The sequence below is a fragment of the Chaetura pelagica genome, unplaced genomic scaffold, assembly GCF_000747805.2.
Source record: "Chaetura pelagica isolate M959 unplaced genomic scaffold, ChaPel_1.0 scaffold221, whole genome shotgun sequence".
Lineage (NCBI taxonomy): Eukaryota > Metazoa > Chordata > Aves > Apodiformes > Apodidae > Chaetura > Chaetura pelagica.
In genome coordinates this window covers 9076178-9098802 of record NW_009952533.1, presented here as the reverse complement: position 1 = coordinate 9098802, position 22625 = coordinate 9076178, and the positions used below count along the sequence as shown (strand labels likewise).

The 22625-nt window shown below is 37.5% G+C and overlaps 1 protein-coding gene across 1 annotated transcript in view; it reads left to right on the top strand.

The window, feature by feature from the left end:
• SLC10A7 (solute carrier family 10, member 7) overlaps positions 1-22625 on the top strand; it is a 147549-nt gene that overhangs the window by 92022 nt on the left and 32902 nt on the right. Inside the window, exons 6-7 of the mRNA XM_010009001.1 lie at positions 5626-5661; positions 16992-17075. Coding sequence (XP_010007303.1) covers positions 5626-5661; positions 16992-17075 — 120 coding nt within the window. The remainder of the gene's footprint in view (positions 1-5625; positions 5662-16991; positions 17076-22625) is intronic.

The window sequence follows — 22625 nt, the reverse complement described above, 5'->3', positions numbered from 1 at the left end:
GTTTTCCAAATAATTTCAGTTACGGACTTGAAAGTTAGTACTCGAAAACAGATATATGCCAAATTCCCAGGTGCCTACGAAACCCTGTCATCTGGCTCATTTCTGTTCTGACCCCTCTTCATTTAGCATATGCCAGTGTTTTCACAAGAACTTGCGCAGGATATCCCAGCCTGACTTTAAGGTTTTTTGCCCTTCTGGTTTGGAAACGAGTAAGTATATTTAACATAGGCATTTTTATCTGGTTCTGTAGTGTCTGTCAAGAGGTTCTGTGTAGTTCCAAAGAAGTTGAGTGGGTACAGGTGGAAGAAAGGAGAAGGCAACTAATTTCTGAGAATTTTGGCTGGTTATCCAAGTATGTGACAGGCCTGTTTCAGCAGTGGGAGTCATACTTTATATGATGTCTAAAATTAAGAGTACTGCAAAGCAGTTCAGCACAGGGCTATATTTTAAATCAGTTTATTAAAGATGATGCATAATGTGGTATTGCAGCTAATGAGCAGTTTTATATAGGTGTCATGTCATGCTGTGGAATTATGAAGTTCTGGACAGACTGAGGGGTGGGAGTAGATGGAAATCTTGTACTCCTTTTGAATAGACTAAGAGTTAGCTTTGAGTACTGTTGTAGTCTTTACAATCTCTATCATGTTCTTGAACACATTGAACAATAAGCTTTTTGACTTTTAAGAGAGCCTCCTCTTTCCTTTGTGATGGTACCAGATTTTTTGAGAATGCATTTATCTCTATCCTGTCAGAACTTTGGAAACAGCTTTCTATTGCTCACAAACATACCTAAATCAGACCTAGAAGTACTTTCCTGGAGACAGGTTTCTCTTTTTGAAATGAAAAATAACATAAAGTTGTCTACAAATTTGTCAAAAACATAAAAAGGAAAAACAAAAGAAAAACCCCAATGAGCTCAAACCACAGTTTCAAGCACAAAAGCAAGGATACAAGATGCATATAAAGAAACAGAAATAATAAATGTTTCCCCTCATGCTATAGTCAGAAAAATTGCACAGTTATTTTTTTTGTTACTCTACGTTTTTCAAAAAGTATCAGTGAGTCTTGAAATAAAACCATATGAGAAACACTGCTATAAAGAGATTAAGCTTGATTTTCAGTTCTCATTCGTGCTTGTCTTCTGATGAAATTATTTAGAGTTCACAGCCATTTTCCTTGCACCTTACCCTATCAGTAGTAATGGAAATGCTGCCTGCTTAACTTTTTACCTAACCTTTATTCAGCTTATAACATAACACTTACTTGTGTCCTGCGCTGATGAAGCATTCAAGAACATCTGTAGCTTTAAGCATAAGTAGATTATTGAATTCAGAAAATACACATTTGTTTAGAACCTTGACTACAAAACCCTTTGATTTTTTTTCTTTCTAGTCTTCTTAAAACAAATCAGATGTGACTTTGGTTAAGGTTTTTTCTTTCTGTAGTAATTGGCACATGCATGCCATACTGATGACCTGTAAGAATGAAGAAAAATTACATGGGAAATTGTGGGTAAAGAAAACGAAGAAAAGTTCACATCTATTTCATGCCTCATTACAATAATCCTTACTCATCTTCTACCATGTGTCCCTCTGGATCAGTGCCCACCTTCCTCTTACTATTTGCATAATTTCTTTCTTAGTGATTTGCTGTCCTATTTTCAAATCCATTATGTTACTTCTCTTTGCTGTCCAATTTGGCAGCCAGTTACATGTATTGATTCTACATATCCTTTTGGAGATTAAACATCTTTTAATATCTACTCTACAGCAATGCTGGGCTGGATGAAACCTATTGGAAACCTCTTAATATCTTTATCTATATAAGACAAATAACAACTAAATGGTTCTGCAAGTACATCCTTCCTGTTAAAGTACACATGTATGCTCATGCTTACACACACTAACTTTAAGTCTTTTATTCATGATCTCTACTGTAAAAAGAAATGTGTTTACAGGTATCTTGACTATTCAGGCTCCTGTGTTGAATCAGTGTCTCAGGTCAGGCTGAGAGGGTTTTTTGTTCCCTTTCATCTAAAATCATTGAAATATATTCAGTCAGTCTTTCACATCAGAGGTGTAAATGGATTTCTTGAAAGTTTTTCTGCTGATAGCAAACGGCAGTCACTTTACAACTTTGACTCCATTGTGGGCAGCAGTCGGAAAGCTTAACACTCCACCCGAACTTTGAAGATGCTAAAACTGTGTAATGACCTTGCATTCTCAAGGGCAGATGCTCAGCTTCTGCTGGAAGTGCTAATCTACAATCTGTTTATCTCCATACACTATGTATTTGACAGCACTTGCCCGGGAAGCAAGGCAGGGAAAAGCGCAGTCAAATTTAGTTACTTTTTGCTCTCTGATAGTGTTAGTGTCCACTGGATTTAGAAACTGTAGTCTTTATTTTTGAGCTTCCTTTGCAATCTTAGCAGCCATGCTATCAGAATGTGCTTGTCTGTGAAGGCTCTGCTGGTGTGTGAGCTGGACCACAGAGAGCATCTTTATTTTGAGTTTATAATATTTTGGTTTTACCTTCAAAGCCTGAACAGTTGTCTCTATTTTTTTATCAATAGGATTTAGACTCATTATGCTTTCTCTATTATTCTTTTGTGGGTATGAGTTGAGATACATCACATAATGGTTATGTGATTGATTGGTTATGGCATATTGAGGAACATGCTTGTAATGAAGAGGTAATGTGTTGAAGCAAAGCAGTGTGTGCAGGGAAAGATAGTACCTTTTGTTAGACAAATATACTTTAGTCATGTAAAACCCTCCTTCAAATCTGGAACAGAAAACTGAAAAGAAGAGCTTTTGCACATAAAAACAGTTAAGTGTTTTCAGATAACATATGAATGGGATTTATGTGCTCAAAGTTTGCTCTTCACCAACTCCATCTGCCCATCTGTCTCCCTCAGTCTGGTAATACAGGTTTCCCCCCCCCCAGCAAATCTTGTCTTGCTTGCACCCATAACCATCACAGCCACCGCTATTGACTGAAATAAACCCTTTGGTTGTAATGTAATTCCTGTGGTTTTTCAAACCAGTGCTCCTTATCAAAATAAAACATTAACATCAAATTACTCTGATCCAGCAACAGCATCTAGTTTTTAATATGAACTTGTCTGCTCTGTCAGGTAACAGTTTAGCTTCCCAGGGAATTGCATATGTGTTGCAAATGAGAAAATTCAATCTTGTAAATCCTTTCTGTGGTGAGGCAACAGGAAACTTCTAATTATTTAAATCACCAGGTTTAATAGCAAAATTTTGTAAATAATTGCTATAATTGACCTTTTGAATGCTAAATTTTCAACAAGCTCCATCAGGAATTTATTATGTGTACCAGGATTCTCTTCCTCTCCACTTACAAAATTGTGAAGTGTTACTGTCACAGAGGTAATATTTCCTTTTGTGACATACATGTTGAATGAGCAGTGCCTGTTGTGTTAATATCACCGAGCTTCTAAAGCAAATATATACCACGTTGCAGGTCCCATGATAAAGAGGAAGGGCACCATCATTATTTATCAACAAGACAAAGGGGGAGGTATTTTTTGGGCTTGTTTGGTTTTTTTACTTTTATGTTTTTTGGTAATGTATAAAAGCACTGTGAAAGACAATGAGACATGAAGTGTGTAAGAAATGACTGATGGTGCTGACTCAATGAGTTCCTTCAGATTTAGAGAGGCAGGGCCTCTTCTTGCTACACTCAGTGCCCGTTAAGAGTACAGGCTACTGTTGACGTATCATCTCTCACTCCATCCATGCTCCTTTTTGCTTGTATGAAGGTCTGAAGGTGGACCCTGCTGCAGTGGTGTTCTGCCATCTCCAAATTACAAAGTGCTTTGGTAATACTCAGGCACTTGTAATATTTGAGCTGTGCAGTGGAGTTGTCAATGGAAAAGGGGAAGGAGAGGAAAGTCTGGGTCATGTCTTCTTAGTAGTTAAAAAAAGCTTCAGTCACGCTGGTGAATGACTGTCTTGCACCTGCATTACTAGGATCGTAAGGTCAGTTTTCTATTCTGAGCATCATAGATGCTGCTGTACTCAAGTGTCTGTTCAGCTCTTTGTACCTTCTCCCTTCCTCAACTTTTGTTTCTTCCTCTACAGCTGATATTCCTGAACACCTATATTTCTTCGTAACTTTTACCTGTATTTTACTCTAGACCTCCCTGTAAACGGTGACTGTCTCCCTAAAGCAATTCCTATTGCTTCTACATCTTATCTTTCTAGACTTTTATGATCTATCTCAGCTGTGACATTTGCAAAAAGATAAATGATTATGGATAGCTAGGCTGTGGGGCAGTCAGATATGGCATATATTATTTATTTCAAATATGTTTTTAAATTCTGCAGAGCCTTCAGGTTGTACAGCTTAACTGTTGCCTCTTTGATCCTTCTTGTCTGATATAATTTGTGGCATTTACTTGTTGCATTTTGTTTTAAGAGCACAATAGAAACTCTGCACTAATGAGTTGTGTGGATCTGTGACTTTTTGTGGAACCAGAAAGCAGAAAGTTTTTTTAATATTATCTTCCAAAAGATTGAAGTTACTCAAGGTTAACTGAAAAGCTGGGAACAACTGCTTTTTTTATTAAATTGTTTTTCACTTGGACCTAAAAACAAGCAGAAAATGAGCATCCTTTTAGATGGATGTGAGCATGTTTTGGACCCTTGTCCTTTATACAATAAAGTTTCTGAATAGCTGAAAGACCAGTTATTTTTGAGACATATCTGGATGAAGTATACTCCTGGCTTAGAGAAGCTCTGAGCAGGCTTTGTGAATTAGCATGCATTAAATGACAGAATCAGTTTATTGAGCGATAATAAAATATTTAAGTCAGATAGAAGGATGATGGGGAATTGCTATTTGCAGCTATGAAACTGATGTATGTCATGTTAATTCCCCACCCAAACAACTCGTTTTAAGACTTACTCTCATGAAACTTAAAATCCTCTATTTTGTCCAATCATCAGCTTTAAACCTGTTCCTTGACAGTGAAGACAACAAATCTTTTTGCCTGCGTCTGCCTGGGGGATGTGGAAAGCTGAGGTGGTCCTGTGTGATTAGATTAAAGACTTGGCTACAACCAGTGAGATGCAAAGTCTAATCAAGTGAAGTGAGTTTTGAGATCTCAGCTCATTTCCTTGGGGAATATCAGTTTACATTACACAGTCACAACACCTAATTCATCACAGTTGATGCGGCTTTTGCTCAGACAAGGACCTGGGACTTGATAGTGTGGGACTTGGTCACAAGTCTCCCATTAAGGAGGAGCAGCTGAGTGAAGTTAAGACACAGCACAGTGAGGGGAGAGCTTTAATGTGTTTTAACATTTTTTTTCTGCATTTCTGTAAATCACATCCTTTAGAAGAGAGGGCCTTAGGTGCAAAATGGTAAAAGCTAGAGCTAAGAAAAAGATATTTTGTACTGAGTATAGTTTATAAAATGATTGGTGTACAGATTTTAAAGAATGTACACAGTGAAGAGGAAAGGGGAACTTCAGGTTACTAAATTCTGATGATGTTGAACGATATTTGTGTGCTTCCATGCACTAAGCTAGAAGAAAGTAAAGACTGTTCTGCTTCCCTAGCTAACTAATTTTTTTTTGTTTGTTTCTTCCAGGGCATCATTATAACTCCACTTCTGCTTCTGCTTTTTGTAAGTACCCTGATCTTAAGATGTCTTTTTACTGAGTATTCTTGCATCCATTAGGCAGTATATTTAATATATACATTTCGGTGGTTGAAGGACAAATACTGAGGAAGATTTTGCTGGTCAGTATTTGAAATAAGCTGCCTCCCAGAGGCCATCGAAGTGTGCCGCAATGAATGCTAACATGACTTGCCCTTCATTCTAAGAGGACCAAAACCTGTTTTTCTTTCAGATCATATGCTATTAGTCAGGCTGGATAAAATGCAAACACTTGCCAAGTAAAGTGATCACTCAGGAGATCTCTTGGAGAGCTTTAACATACAGGAGCTGGACAAGATTGTACTGAACCAAAATGGATGACAAGCCAATTGGGAAAGCAGTGTTCAGATAAACAGAGCCTTGGGAAACTAAGCCCATGAGTATTTTTGTGGTAGAGATTAGTGCTATAATAGCAGCAATACAAATTACTGGAGCCCCTGTGTATCACTAAATGTGATGCTGCTTCATTCCTGATAGGTCAAGATTTCTTTTTCAGTTAGTCTACTGTCGAGGGATTGGTTTCTTACAGTTCATGGTAGAAACAAAAGGAGAACACAAAGCTTTATCTTCTTGTTTGTAAAGGTATGGATATATAATGGTCAGCGTACAGTGAAGAGGCTTTAACAGATGGGTGGTGGTGCTTTAGTAAGTCCCTTGTCAGTTGGGAAGTCTTGGTGCTTGAGGATTTGCTGGCACAAATGGTACAGTGCAAGTTACTGAGGACTATGGCTTTGTCAAGAGCTGGGAAATAGGCTGAAGCACTTGAAGGATTTTAGGGGAGGCATATATTGTGTTTTATTAATGTATTAATTGCCTTGTATGTAAGCCAGCATCCTGAAAAGAGGGATAAGTGTGAAGCTAATCTGAAACAACTTGAAAGTGGCATGCAAGTGGCATACTGTTTATATTTTATAGTAGGAATGCTTAAGCAGCATATGTACTGTATCCAAATATAGCAGTGTATAATAAACTGAGATAAATAGTACTGTGAGAGTGGCTGTAACATTACCAACTCCTGCTTCAGTAGAACTGTGTGGGAAGACTTTTATTTTTCAATAACAAATTGTAATTCATCTGATGTAGCTATGTTTACACAAGAACTGCTTTGACCTTATCATGTGTGTATATACTAATACACACCAGCAAAGCTTTCTTGATATACCTGGGACCATAGACTTAATGTAGGTTGAAAATCATTCCAGATGGTCTGCCTCACTGTTTCCCTCATGTTTCCTCCTGTATGGAATGCGTTTTTTTCCACAATCTGTTCATCCAAAGACCTGTGCCTTTGTTTCTAAGTGACTGAAACTTCACCTCTTTTTACTTTTTCTCACTGGCAACTTTAACCCTGCTACATCTCACTGAGTTTTGGTGCTTTTTATAGCCAAAAGGGATATTTTCTGTAGAAATTGAAATGTTAAGGAATGATCTGGATACCTTTTCAAGCAAGATAAAGATCTTTCTTCTGATGCCTTTATGGATAGATAACAAGATATCCTGTCCCATAAATTGCAGTTTTCACTATTACTTCTCAAAAGAGGTGGTAAAACTTCCTATGTGCAAAAACAAGAAGGCAAAGCATATGCCTCTAGTCTTCCTAGGAGCCCAGGAGACGCTTGGGCAAGAACTATGTAAAATGCACATCAATTGTGCAATTTGTAACATGACTTGGAGCTGTTGTTTGGGAATGGGGGGAGTTACAAAAGCTGCACTTTTTTGGTCACAAAGCCCAAAACTTGAGGACTTCTATTGGGGCATATCGACATTTAGAAGTCCTTGAGCTCTTTGCAGAGAACATGACACACAAAGAGCAGCCAATCTAGTTAGCCCAGCAGCACATCTTGCCAAGATGATGTCTGCTTTCTCTGAATGTTCAGTTTACTTAGTGGCAGGCATTTAGGATAGTGAACTAAATGCACATTCCTTGATACACTGTTCCTGTAAGTTGGCAGCCTATGGTTTGGTCTACTGAAACCTTTTTTTCTCATGAACCTCTCTAATTTTCCTTTGAGTTTCCTTGATACATCTGACCTCCTCAACATGTAGTGGATTCAAGCACACAGTTCGCACAATCCTGTTCACTTGTTTACAACGTACTGCTTGGTCATTTCATGTAGGGCTGTGTTGTTACTGTTAAGTGAGAAACACTGACTAGTAATTTCCTAGTTACTTTTTCTGTACCATTCATGAGTTTAGTCATGCAACTTCACCCTTAATAAGGGATGGAACTGTCAAGTTTCAAGATAAAACTCTCCTTTACCTCGACAGTAGCTGAGCTGGGGTTCTGAATGCCATTTGGGGCCCTCTGAAGTCAATGCCTTCAGTAAATTTTGATTCCTGAGTATGGTACTCACAGGCACTAACTCTTCCTCAGAGTGATACTACAATAGTCTGAATGCTTTAGATTATGTTAGTGATCCTGTTTGTTAGTGTCCCTGTACACAGAGCATAAAACTCCTTAATGCTGCCAGAAATAGAGTGCATTGTTATCCATTACCTTGGTTTCTTTATGTAGCTTAACCTGCAGTAGTGGTTCTGTTTTAAATTTTGCCCTTTATGTACCAGAGAATATAATATTCTGAAGTGCCTTTTCTGTTCATAATTTTCTAGTAGTGTAAATATAAATTGGCTAAACAACATTGATAAAGACATGTTGAAGCTTATCATAAATAATGTATTTAATGCAATTAATTTATCAACCTAAATGAATGGTGGTTAACATAAAGATTGTCAGTTACATTTCAGAAAAGTGTATTTCTACTATGAAGATTTTGGTATAAAGCGTACTCAAAAAAAGCATTCTAAGAGGTTCTGGTTGATTTAATGAAATCTTAAATACTGCACAGAATTACCAGACTGTATCCGTGTGAGGATGCCATGCTAGACTTTAAAGAATAGCCACCTTCACCATGGATATCTCTGATTAACGTTGTCCCTAATAAGAAGTTATTGAATCTGACTTCCAGATGCGTTATTCTACAATATCATCATCCTCATGTTAACCCTTATTATTAACAGTTAATATGTTAGATTTCCAGAAAAGGTGTTATAAATGGGCAATGTCCCATAAACTATATGTAACCGATTAGTTCATGTATGTGGTGAATGGGAGTGTTGAAACAAAGCCCTGTAAGATACATCAGTTTCAGGTTAGTTTCAGGATTATGCTGCTCACGTTTCTTCACAACATTCTGCAATGTTTCATTAATGATGATTAGGAGGCTGGATACCAAAGCACTTGGAGAAGGATCCTGTCTCTCTTCCTCTCGTCTGGTCATATACTTAGCTAAAGCCAGAGGTAACAGATTGATCACGATTTTTTTTAAAGCAGAGGAATAAACTTTATTTTCTCAAAGGCATGTGGGGAAAAAAACCCACCAATTAGAAATTGAAGGGTAGACTAAATTTTGCTTTTGCACATAACTATATTGCTATCAATAAATAATGACTACAAACAGATTAAGTAATGCCTAAGGAAGTTAGTCACCTGGGTATGACTGTCCATCTTAACTTATCATGTGACTTATTCTCTATGTTCAGTTTGTTATTTGAAGTCTTAAGTATACTGCATTTGGGCACATTTATATTACTAAAAGTTAAACAAAAAGTGTCATCAGACTGTGAAGTTAAAAGTGCTGTGATCTCTTTAATAACCTCGAGATGTCAGCATCTTTTTATGATGTCTCATTTGAATGACACAATTTCAGAAGCACTGAACTCTGAAACAGCTGTAGCTGTATCATCCTACTAATGTCCTTAGGTTGTAACTTTATATTTATGAAAAGCAGGGATATGTATGAATGCAGCTTTATTTTTATTGAGGGATTTCATACACGTTCATATGCACAGGATGGAGGCCAGCCTGGTGCCTCAATGAAGTCACATCTCTTGGATTTGCCCTGGAAGCAAAGTGAGCACAGATATTGTACTACCATGTAAGAGGATGATGCAGAGTGGCCTTTCTCATGTGAATTTAGCTCTGTTTTACCAAGCTACACAAAGTTATGATTTTTTTGATTGTATTTGGTATCAAAATGCAAGAAGTCAGCTATCTGTACACCTGCTCGAGCCTTTGATGCTCCAGGTTTTATGATACAATTTCCCGAGTCAGCCATCTTCTTGGTATTACCTGTAATGTTGAGACTCAGTGCCTGACTGATGTGGTCTCTTCAACTGTTGGGAGCACAGCTGGTTAACTATCAAAGTAACAAAAGTCAAGGTGTGCGGAGCTGTGTATTTTTATTGAAAGCCATCACAGAAAATGCTAGAGATAAGTGGTTTACATTGTTATGTACTTCACAGTCTTCAGAAGCATGCCTGCAAAGCAGTTAACAAGGAATGTTAAAGAGCCAATGCAAAATTCATTTGTATTTTTTAAAATAGACCTGGCAAAATCCTCCATGTAACTGTCACACACTGTTCCCATGTTTGCTGTTTTACCAAAGAAGATTGCCATGACATTTGTGTCTCAAAATGGAATCTTCCTGAGGCTTTATCAGCTTGCTTCTTTTCTTGATTTATTCAGTCATATTTTCTTCTCTGATACCCTCTCAGATTTCTGAATTTTGTAGTAGGTATTTTTATGGTGACATTGTAGCAGTAATGCCAAAGTACTAGAAAGCAGTGTTTCTGAAGGAATTCAGGAGTAGACAAGTGAAGGAAATTCTGAGCAAGTATCACAGAGAAAATGGAAATAAAATGACTGATGCATAAGGATGTGAATGAAGCTAGAAGCTGATTGAAATACTGAAGTTAAAAGCTTTTTCCTATATTCACAATCCTTAAACTAAAATACTGTTTTACAGGTTGTTGACATTTCTGAAAATTTTGCCAAGTCTTCTCCAACTCCGTGTATTCCAGATAAAGCTTTTTATTAAAAGGAGCTGTTGTTACATAATATTTCAAACAGGTTTTCTACACACTATGTCTTGTTATTCCTCTCAAGCACTTGGCAAATGAGAGTTGATACCAGTCAAATGAATTGTTAAATATGCAAATATTGTAGTAGCTGGAAAGCCTTGGAAGTTAATAAGGAAGTTGCAGCTAATGGATTTCACTAGTATGTGTCAAAAGGCTGGTAACAGTGTGGGGGGAAGGGATAGCATAGTGCATTAGCTTCTAACAGATCAACTCATTCATGTGGAAGATTTACAGTGCATCATTTCTACCTGGTTATTTACCTCACTGTTTCCTTTCTCTTTAATAATTGGAAAGATCTGATCTGATCGAACCCTTTTCAATTAACCAGAAATTTTGTGACTGCCATGAAATATTTGCTTTTTATTCCTTTTTCAAATCCACCTTTTATGGCTTTGTTATATAAATTGCATACAAATAACAGTCAGAGAATATTGGGGGTCATCTCTTTTCCTGCTGCACATACACACACGCTTACAAAATACTGTACATTTGTCTAGGGAGGAGTCTAAAGTATGTAGAGTTTCTGTGGAGGATTTACTTTCCTACTTGGTTTTCTCTTGAAATTTGCATCTATACAATTCTAGGGGAGACTTTTAAGTACACATTCTACTTCTACACAGCAGAAGTTAACCACATGTCTTAACAGAATCACAGAACCAGGATAGCAGGAAGATCCTGTTCCAACTCACCCAGTCCACCTCTTTTCCATGCTGTGCAATTCACCTCAAAACTGGACATAATTCAACAGAAAAGTATGGATTTTTACTCTCGCTTCACAGTTGCCATGCTAGAAACTTGTGTCTCTGATGAGCAGAAACCTAATTTCCAGTAGAACACTTGTGACACGTGTCACCCACTTGCCTTTGTTGCCATTGTTATCAATACACTTGAATAGCACTTCTCTGAAATTTATCATCCTGGCTCAAACGTAGTGTACATCGTCAGTCAGCTAAAGAAGCCATGCATTGCTAATCTTTAAAACATAAACTAGAAAAAACCCAACCAAACAAAAAACAACAACAAAAAACCCAACAAAAACAAACACAAAAAAACCCCAAACAACATAAAACCAGAACAAAACAACCCAAATCCTTTATTCTGAGGTGTTTTCTGCGCCTTCTCCAGTTTTAATTCCTTCTTTAGCCTGGGTACAAAGAGTTGTGCACAGCAGAGCAGTGTTCTTCACAACGGCTTATCCAGGCCTTGTGCAATGTCACAGGTATCCCCTATCTTGATTGATTTACTTCTTCTGTTATATCACAGCTGCCTTTTATATATAACACTCATGGGTTTTGATTATCTTGTATTTAGTAATGTATTTCTTTCCAGTTAGTCACCCTCTTGTTTGCAGCAGACTTTTTGGATACTAGTCCTTAAGTCTCAGCTCTGCAAAGGTATTAATCATCTAACTGCTATTTAGCTGGCTTTGGATTGTATGCTTGATCTCATTTCTTTACATTAGTTCTCGAAGTCATTGTATCATGGTGAAGTGGAAGAGTAGCTCTGTTATATTCCAGATTGACAATACCTATGGTTATTTTTATAGCTCTATAAAAGGCTCTCAAATCAACAGGTATGTTTGGATTGGCTTGGCATTTAATGTGACATAGGGGAACCCAGAACAGGATTAAGCATCTGTGATCACTTTAACAAGGAAAACCCCAATATATTTTCTTGCTCAAGCCAGAAAAAAAATACACACAAAAAAACCCACAAAAACAAAAAACAAAACAGATTACCAGCTTTCTTTTTTCTACAATTCTGATTATGAAACAGATTTTTTTGTTGTTGTTGTGAGTTTGGTTTTTTTAAACAAAACTGGAGGGTTTATGTAGACAGCTAGGGTTTTTTGTGTTTGTTCCAAATCAAGTCCCATGGCCACAGAAGCATATAGAATATGTAAGAATTTGCAAAACATACCATAAGGCCAGAACATTTTTAAATTTTTTTTTTGATAGTACAAGAGACTTATGTCTGCCTTTATTTTTTAAAAATAACAATGAAAGAACCATTTGTTAAAATGCATGACTGCCAAGGCAGTGAACGTGATCTCTGTTGTACCTTTAGCGCCTTTCTCTGAGGTAAGAGACAACTTGCAGTTTTTGATAGGCAGAATTAAAAGCTTTATTTTAAAATGTAAATAAATTCTTTCTCACGCCTTCGATTCTGCCAGTGCTAGGAAACTGAAACCTATTTGTTTTTGAAATGCCAAACCCTCTTTCTTCTCTTAATATAGAAGCTCTGTTCTCAGTGATATGCATTCCCTTCCCTCTCCTGCTGTTAACACCCGTTAGAGATGGACAATTTCAGTACAGTGACTCTTGTTCAGTTGCTGGGAGCTGGCATCTTTTACTCAGCTTCTCTGTTTTGCTTACCAAGGTATCTGAACACTCTGCATGTGAATGCTGTTAAAGCAGTGGAGTAGGAAGGATATCCTAGTGACCTGCCAGCTCTGTTTAGACTGCTGTGAAATGTTATGTAGGAATTACTGTCTCAGCTTCCCCTCTTCTCCCCTCTCATGAGACCCTGTCTGGAGTACTGTGTCCATTTCTGGAGTCCCCAACATAAGAAGGACATAAAGCTCTTGGAGTGAGTCCAGAGGGGAGCTACAAAGATGATTAGAGGGCTGGAGCACCTCTCCTATGAGGACAGGCTGAGAAAGTCGGGGTTGTTCAGTCTGGAGAAGAGAAGGCTCTGGGGAGACCTTACAGCAGCCTTCCAGTACCTGAAGGGGCTACAGGAAAGCTGGGGAATGATTTTTTTACAAGGGCTTGTAGGACAAGGGGTAATGGCCTTAAACTGGAAGAGGATAGATTTAGATTAGATATTAGGAAGAAATTATTTAGTGGTGAGACACTAGAACAGGTTGCTCAAGGATGCCCCCTCCCTGGGAGTGTTCAAGGCCAGGTTGGATGGGGCTTTTATGCAACCTGGTCTAGTGGGAGTTGTCCCTGCCCATGGCGGGTGGGGTGGAACTAGATGATCCTTCAGGTCTCTTCCAACCCAAGCCATTCTATGCTTCTATGATTTTATTTTCATAAGAGATTCCAAACAGGTTATTTTTTATATCTATAAATCAGCAGTTTGAGTCTATTATGATTTTACAGTAGTTCTTACAGTACTGCTTCTATTTGTTTGCTTGTGAAGAAAGGTTTGTTTTTAGGCATGGAGATTACTATAACAAGGAGGTCAGCCAAATCAGACATGTTAGCATAATGCTAATTTTGGTGCAGTGCAGATCATCTAGGTGTTTTTTAAAAAAATGTTTTGTCACAGCAAATGTAATATGGAACTTAGCTTGATCTGACTGAAATCTAGAGAAAATTAATTTTTTTTCAGAGTATTTGTAAATTTGTAGGAAGGTTTGATTAGCATTATGCAAAGCTTTTTGTTGCCATTGTTCCTCACTTCTCAGTCTAAGTGGATGTAATGAATGTACCCAAGTTCAAAGGAAGCTTGAAACTCAAGTAGTGTCTGAGGATCCACAGGACATGCTTGTGAACCTGGTGAGCTTGCATATTACAAAACGTTGAGGCAGTCCTGGTCAGGTTAGTCCTCCATAGCCATGGGTCCTTTAGGACTTGTGATTCCTCATGATTAGCCACTGTATGTCCAGATTCTGGGTTAAAACCTCTTTTATCTGTGTGATTGAGAAGTTCTGCCTTTTCTTTCTTGAACCACTTTCCTTCTGTGTCTTTCTCTGGGAATAGATTTAAGATTAGGGTGTTACAAGAGTTTGTAGATGTTGTCTAACAAATACATTCTGATAATAACTTTAGTGGACAGGTTTTTTTGTAGATGTTGTCTAACAAATACATTCTGATAAAAAAAACCTGTCCACTAAAGTTATTGTCATAACAATGACAATATTCTATTCTGTAGAAAACAGTGAAGGTGCTGGAAACTGGCAGAATAATATGATTCTCAACTACACAACTGTAACAGATCCAAAAATAGTGCAGTCATATGATCATCCAGGAGAGGAGTAATACTAGAAGCAGAAAAACTTGACTTGTTCTACAAGAAGGAAAGGCTTTTTTTCTGTTACAAACCAGATATAGCTGAAGAACTCACCTCCTCTGGACAAAAGGAGGGTTAATGATGGATATGTGGATTTCTGTTTTGTTTAAAATCAATCAGTGTGAGATGATTACTTGAAATGTGGCCTTTTGGTGGTCCAGATGACAGTGAGATGAGTGGGTGGGCTGATAATCCTGATATAGAAGATTGTTTCTTTGAAGAATAAAATTTTACTTTTCCCAGGTAAATTGATTCAGTGTTCCAGCACAGTACTTGTAATTCAGTTTCTAATTATGCAATAAACCAACCAACCAACCAAAACCCCAAAAAACCCCACATCTAAACCAAAACATTGCCTTATATATACCAAATACTTCAGAATCCACAATAGCTTGAAGACCCTACATTCGAAGTAACATTTTTCAAAGCTTGGAAGACTCTTGCTGTTTGAATTGCTGCCTTTTTCAGCAGTGTGTTATACTGTTATTCAGTTTTTTTCATTCCTGACTCAGAAACTGATTATCCATCCACTGAGCATAAAGTAGCATGAGAAGTCCAATCAATGTTTTTATTAAAAGAGCCACTGACAGAGTGTCACAGTTTTGTGAAGCTATGCAGGGGGGCCAGGCATGCAGACTTCTTTGTTAGATTCACTCCTCTGAGAGCCAGGCAGATTTTAAAGTTTAAAAATCTTTACTTTCACTTGAAAAAGCTTCCTTGAATACGCAGTAAGTAATGCTTTTAGCTCCTCCACATGTAGCAAAAAATAAGTCCAAATACAGTTTGAAAAACTATGAACCTTTTAAAATTTCAGAAGCTCCGAACAAGAATTAAAACAAGGAGATCATGAGTGGTATGGTGGAGTTTTCTGCTCCACTTTCTGCAAGGAATCGGGCAGAGAGCCCCGTGTCCTTTGGGAATGGAGTAGCTGTACTGCCTGACTTAGGTACTCATGTGGGTGATCTGAATGAAGCCTTTACTTCTCATTCTTGACTCCATGGAAAATTTGGGCTCCTTAATCTTGGTGTTCTCACTTATACCCTACTTGCAGACCAAAAATCTTGGTGATGGAGGGAACCTGAACATGATACCAACTGTCTTATGTGCCCACATTGTTAAAATTGGAGGTGATGGGGATGAGATGCTGTAATTTATTACATAGGCAACCTGATGTTGCCAGTTAAGGTAGTTCATAGTAAACAGCCATATCCCAAGGCTCTCTGCCCTCAGAAAGGGACTTACGAAAGCAAGTGATGGAGCACGTTTAAAGAAAATAGGTTTGGTCTGGTTCCATGCTCTTAAACTCTAAGCTGGCCAAGCAACACTCCAAGACCTGTGATTTCCTAGTGTCAGAAGTTAATTCCATTTTGAACTGTTTCCCAGTTCTGGTGCCATTTACATGAACCAACAAAGACAGCCCTGTAGGTGTGCTCATCATTTTCCCAAGCAGTGAATAATCAAGTGGCATTTACAAAAGGCAGTGCATATACATGTAAACCACTGGAAAAGTGGTATAATTAGCATCTTCTCATCAGATTATTTTCAGTAGGTAAAAGTTGCAGTTGTGCATTTCTAAATCAAGTAAATACTTCATTACATGAATTTTTTTATTTTTCTGTTCTTGGAATTTCTGAAGAAACTGGTTTTATGCCAAACCCATTTTTATGGCCATATGTTGATTTTTCTAGGCAGAGTTATAGGAAGTAGTTGGATTGTATGATCACCTTGTCTATCATACCTGCAGGTAGCTTTGAAAGGAAAAAAAGTGTAAAAAGTATAATGCAGTCTGAGTATAATTTAAGAGAATTACATATGTGAGAATGGAAATCAGCATCATTTAGATGGAGCTGAAAAGATTCTGAATTCTATCATAATTCTGAGGATCTCTAAAGTGAAGTGCAAAATATAAAATAAAGTGGATCTGTGAAATCTTCAGTGCGATGTAATTTACTCTCATCATCTTTTCACTATTATGTATGTATTGATTGATTGGTTGCAATAACCACAGCAAATTTTGTTGCTTGCTGTTTGTATAAATGGTAAGGTTAGTTGAGCTAACTGTTTGTTTAGGAAGATTCACTCACTGTCTTTTTAGATTATTATCCTACAAATGCTTGTATAGTTTACTCGGCATATATATATGTAGCAGGTTTTAAAATAGTCAAGCAGAGATTGTTTTAGTTTTGTTATTCTGGAATGCCAAATGCTTTATTTGGACTTAACAGTTAAACAGTTCATGCACATACTTCTAAGTTTTTATGCTTAATGTAAAATGTATACTAATGTGTAATATTATGCATGAAATTTGCAAATACTCAGAAAAAGTGCAATATTAATGGTATCTTTTTATTTTGTAGCTTGGATCATCCTCCTCTGTGCCTTTTACATCTATATTCTCGCAGCTGTTCATGACTGTTGTAGTCCCCCTTATTATTGGACAGGTATGTCTTTTAAATATACGTTCTTGTTTTAAAAAATAAGATAAAGAGAGCTATCTTAAAGACAAACTAGCAACCTGTTAAGCTGCCACATAGGAACAGCCTCAGGATAGCAAAGTCTAATATCAGAGAAAAGATGCTACGGTGCTCCCAGGAGCCACATTGATCTTTGTTGAGATTGAGCATCTGTCCCTCCCTACCACAAACATACGCTACCGCAGATCGAGAGGGGAGTTTGTGAACGTAAAGTGGGAAAAATGGCAGCCCAGACTGAGAAATTCCAGCCCCATACAAATGAGCTTTGAGAATACTATATAGTCCTTTGTCACATGCCCTTTGGCTGGATGATGAAGGAAGTTCTCCCTGTGTAAGATCTACTGTTAATTACAGGAATAAAAAATTCTCAACTTTAAAAAACCATATATGGGCTACGCAGTCAGAAGTTAAGAAAGCATCAAATTAAGGCGCTGCTTAAGCCATTTTGCATGTACTTTATGATAAGGGTTTTAATTGCATTACTGCAAACTATTCTTTCTGTATGACTCCTCTATCATTTGTTACACTGGATGGAGGGTTTTCATGAAATGAGCAGCTGTTCAATATTTCATTTTAAACTCATTGTTCATATTGTAGCACAAGACCTTATTTTTCATGGCATATAATAGAAATCTCTTGCTGAATGTAAAGATACTGATTGTAATATAAGATTTGCTGTGACACTTGTCTGTGGTACATTCTTTCACAAATTATATTCATATATAAATTATTTTTTTTCTTCCACATCACGGTGAGAAATAGCTATAGTTGTCAGAAGTGTCCACTGTTCTTGGACACCAAACCACCTGAAGTCTAATTCATAAATACTTGTAAGTATTTGTTGTTCTCAGGCATTCAGAATGCACAAAGGGAGTATCAGTGGGATTTGCAGTTCATTCCCAAGGGGTACTGTTGCTCATTCTAGCATCCAGCGTAACTCTGGTTTCAGCTGGAACTTCCTGATTTTTGCCAGCCTAAAGCAGACTTGGACATTGAAAGCATGGTTAAAATGTGAGCAAATGAAAGTGGAGTCTACAGGAGCACCCTGGACAGGTTTAAGAATATCTGTCATTGCCAGTCTTGTATCAAACTATAATTGCACATTTCAAAATTAGCATGTTTTGTAACTGACTGAAGTGCTAGTGAAGTTTGTTTCTTACATGATTACAAAAAAAAAATAATTAAAAATTTAAGTCTGATAAGAAAATGAGCATCATAAGCATGACAGTAGCTACCAGCATCAGTACCTGCATAATGTGACTGTAACCATAACATATGGAAAATGGACATCTCTATGTCCCAGAAGACTATTCAGTTGCTCACATGCTTTGAGTCAAATGCCTAAGAATCTCCTTTTTAATTAGTATCTCTTTAGACCACAGAAGGTTGCTGATAAACCTACCAGTGTATCACACTCTTATCTTGTCAAATGAAGTTTCCACCAAAAGTAGACAAGCAAAAGTACTTAAATATTCTTGTCCAGAAAGGTCCAAAGGAAGCTATTAGTTGGAAGCCTTAGTTAGAAATTTCTAGGAAACAAATAGCATGGCAGCAGATCTAGCAAAAAAATAATCTATAGTGATGGAGTGTCAGGAATCTGTACTGCAATGTAGTAAGTCTGAAGATGATGCCAAACTGCTAGACAAAGTGAATGCAAAATTTCAGGAGGCCTTTCTTCTATATATGAAATGTCATGTTCCTTTGGATAGATGTTACAAGAAATTGTGATGTGAGCTAACTAGTGGAGTTGGGGTTTTTTTTTTGGTTGCACCAAGTAAGGCTAAATAATGTGAACTGAGCAACAAGCATATGAAATAAGTGCCCTAAGTCACCATAAGTTCAAAATCAGATTTGTCGTGAGACTTAACTGAAAACAGATATGGTTTTAGGAGTTCTGATAAAGACTGGGGGGGGGGGAAGAGAGAATCTTAAAGCTTGCATTACTCAATCACAGATTTATTTAAGGGTTCATTTTTTATAATACACTTCAACAAGAAAAGGGATGATTCTCCTTTAGAAGTTTTTGAAGCATTTTCTGGAAATGAATGGCCGACAGAAATACCTCACATTCCTCTAAGCATGTAGACTTTGTTTCTAAAGTTATTGCACATTATTGTGTCTGTTCAGAGGATATGGAAGAGAGGAAATGCTAAGAATAGCTACAGATAAAAATGCCAAGAGTAGTTTACATTGATTGTCTTGATTAGGTAGAGCTGTACAAAAGTAAATCAACTCGCCCAGATAGGAATAGAAACCGTTTTCAAAGTTACATGTGCAAAAATAACATGCAGCAATCAGAGAAAAACAATTAGCAAGAAAAGGACTGACACCAAAAGATACAGTGATAGGTCTGCTTGTCCTTCATCCTCTGGAGGTGGCATGAATCTGTATGGATTAAATGGGAAATTTTGTGTTTAGTTTGTAGACCGTTACTCACTAATTACTGAACTGTTGCACAACATGGGGCAGAGCAATGTAATACTGCTTTGTGAATTGCAAGTTGCTCACTCTGGGATTCCAAATGCATTAAGAGATAATGGCCCACAGTTCATGAATTACAGTCTTATCACTTACTTCTAATTTATCATTTAATGCCCACAATGTCAGTTCCTTACCATGCACAGTCATACTGTTCAGCAGAAAAGTCAGTGAAAGAATGCCTGGTAAGGTTACCTGGTAGCAAAGAGCCTTATTGGGGGAAAAAAAAAAGAGCTTGGAACCTGCCTGCTTGGAGGATTGCTTCTCTTCAGCCTTCCTAACTCAGCTGTGATCAACAGAGGCTTTATGCTCAATCCACATCAGTGTAAAACAGAGAAGGCTGCTTAAAGGAAGCATCCTCCAAGGGCTTTATTTTCCTTTAAAAAAATCTCGCCTCTGGGAAAACCTCTGTTGCCTAAACGCTCATTTCCTGAGCAGGCTGCAGAGCTGGCTGTTTGAGCAGCCCCTGGGATGTAAGCAAAGCAGATGAGAAGGTGCTTTTAGATTTGTTTTGTTTGGGTTTTTTTTTTTGTTTGCTTTATGGCAAAATGTATCAAGAGTTTTGGTTTCTTGCCTGACTTGTCAGAATTTTTAATGATGGCTGGGAGAAAGAAGTCACAATAGTGTAATTGATGCTTATTTTCTACTGTTTCTCAAACAATTTTCCAGTATGGCAAGACTGTTGTTGACAGGAGTCAAACATGTTTTTCTAGCCTTTGACAATGAAATGTGTAAAGGGCTGTGGGTACAGATTCTGCTCAGGTGGTGGCTGCCATTTGTTAGGTAAAGAGGGAACTGTTAGAGGAGGAGGAAGAAGATATGATCAGAAAAACTCCAAGTCTTACAGAGAGCAGTTACTGACAGATGGTCTTCAATGAGGAGAATTGTTCTGTTCTATGTCAGAAATGTGCAGTTTGTCTAAACCTAAAAAAAAATTTAAAAATGTGGCCTGTATCCTCTGTGTCTACAGATGCATTTTGCTAATTGATAGTGTGTTATTCAAATCAGTACTGATAGCATAGTCTTGCATTTATATTTATAGAATAAGGAATAAGACCTCTCTGACAAGAGGTCTTGAAAAGAAAGTCTGTAGTATTTTATAAAGATCTAATCTTCTATAAGCCTTGAAGCTCTACAGTGCATAAGAGCTTGTTATCTGTGCAGCACTCTTGTGTACCTTCAAGGGGAATTTGAGAATACTTGTTATAAGATAAACATGATAATAGATATTTCATGGGATAGATTTTTGAATTTGCTTTGGCAGCTAGAAGTTCTGCTTTTTTTTTCTTGGGTAGCAGAGTTCTGATGAAGATTGCTGCTCCTGAGCTGTTGTGACTTCGCTAAAATAATTGTTTCCTTGTCTAAAGATGTTGGTAATAATAGCCAGCAAAATATAAGTTTTCAATAAATGTCTAAGCAGTTTCTTCATGATCAGTTGTGAGATTTAGCTGAAGACTCTTCTTTCTTTGCTTATTTTTTTCTTCTGAGGTGACAGTAACAAGAACAGTGAAAACCACTGCAATATTTCCTTTCCTCTTTCTGCAGACTTTCTCCATTCCCTATACCTAAGTGCTTATGACAGACTTTTATTTTATGTTTTATATTAAAGAGCGATTTATGATTAAATGTTAATGAAATAGAATTTTCACTGTGCTTTCATTATATTCTACTAGTTTGAACATTTTTCAAAGCAGCACACCAAAACCCACTGTTTTCTATGAATAAATAATAAAAAGCTTGTCTGTACAATATCATTCATGCATTCTCTAGTTGCCCCTTTGGTAATTTGTCTGCCAGCGTAAAGTGGGTGCTTCACATTAAACAGACCTTAACTAAAGCTAAAATTAATGTTACGATTCTAAGTAGTTCTTTCCAAATCTACAAAATGAAGCCCAGTTGTACTGAAATCCTTGCCGAATTTTCACACAGAAAAAAATCTTGATGTCCTACAAGTAAAGGATTTTAAGTCCCTTATGCATCATTGCCAAAAATGTTCCAGATGAACCTTACCAGCATTTGGGAGGTGTGCTTATAAAGACAACTTTAAAAGGGTGCTATGTTGCAATACGAGTTGTCGGTGAAATCGAAATTAAAAAGCTTGGCCAGGTATTTATTTTTAGAGAATAAGAAATTGGAAAGGTAGGTGGTTGTTGCTAGGGAGCAGAAGGTACCATTCACCTAATGTTTGTTTATAGTGGGTGGGTGGGGGAAACAACAGTTAAAGAAACTGTTACAAAAAGGGAACAGTGTCATATCCTTTCTTGTAACTTAAATCCACACGGAAGTAGTGTTGTTTTCTCTTCAAAGTCATGGGGAGCTGCAGGGAAGAGTGGTACCATGGGAGATGAGCACTTCTAGAAGCTTGTTGCAGAAAACTGAGATGGCAGATAAACAGCCTTCAGACCAGTTTGCTCCCTTCTGACGCTTGATTCTAACAAGGAACAGAACCTAGTCCCCGCGGAAATACAAAATATGAAGACAACATGTACTGCTGCTACGTCCTCACTTTACATTTTTGCCACATTGCACCTGTTTGGAAGGTTTTAAAGCAACAGTTGTAAATTACCCCAAAATGTGAAAGATAATTTTGAAAACGGCTTTGTGGGGGGTTTATAAAGCTTCCTTTGAAGGTGTGTGTGTGTCAGGAGCTATCTCTTGGGAGTAAATTGACTGATGTAATTGAGTAAGATAGCTTTTAGGGGAGTTAGTAGGCTGAGGGGGGAAAAAACCAACACAAGATGCTTGTCAAAAAACAAAACAAAATAAAACAAAAAACCCACCAGATTGCAAAAATGGGGTTTTATCCATCCCATCTTCAGAAAAGAAGTATTAGTTTGCACGCTCTGCAGAATAAGGATAGATTTGAAATTGTTGGTGTCCTAGAAGGTATAGAAGGATAGGTGAACCAGTACCAAGTTTGGGACTTGATAGCGGTATAGAGGCAAGGTGAGAATGTGTGCCTTTGCACAGGTGTGCTCCCTGTAAAGTTATTAGGGCAGGGTCTGGCTGAAATCCTATGACCTCTGCTATGGGAAAGAG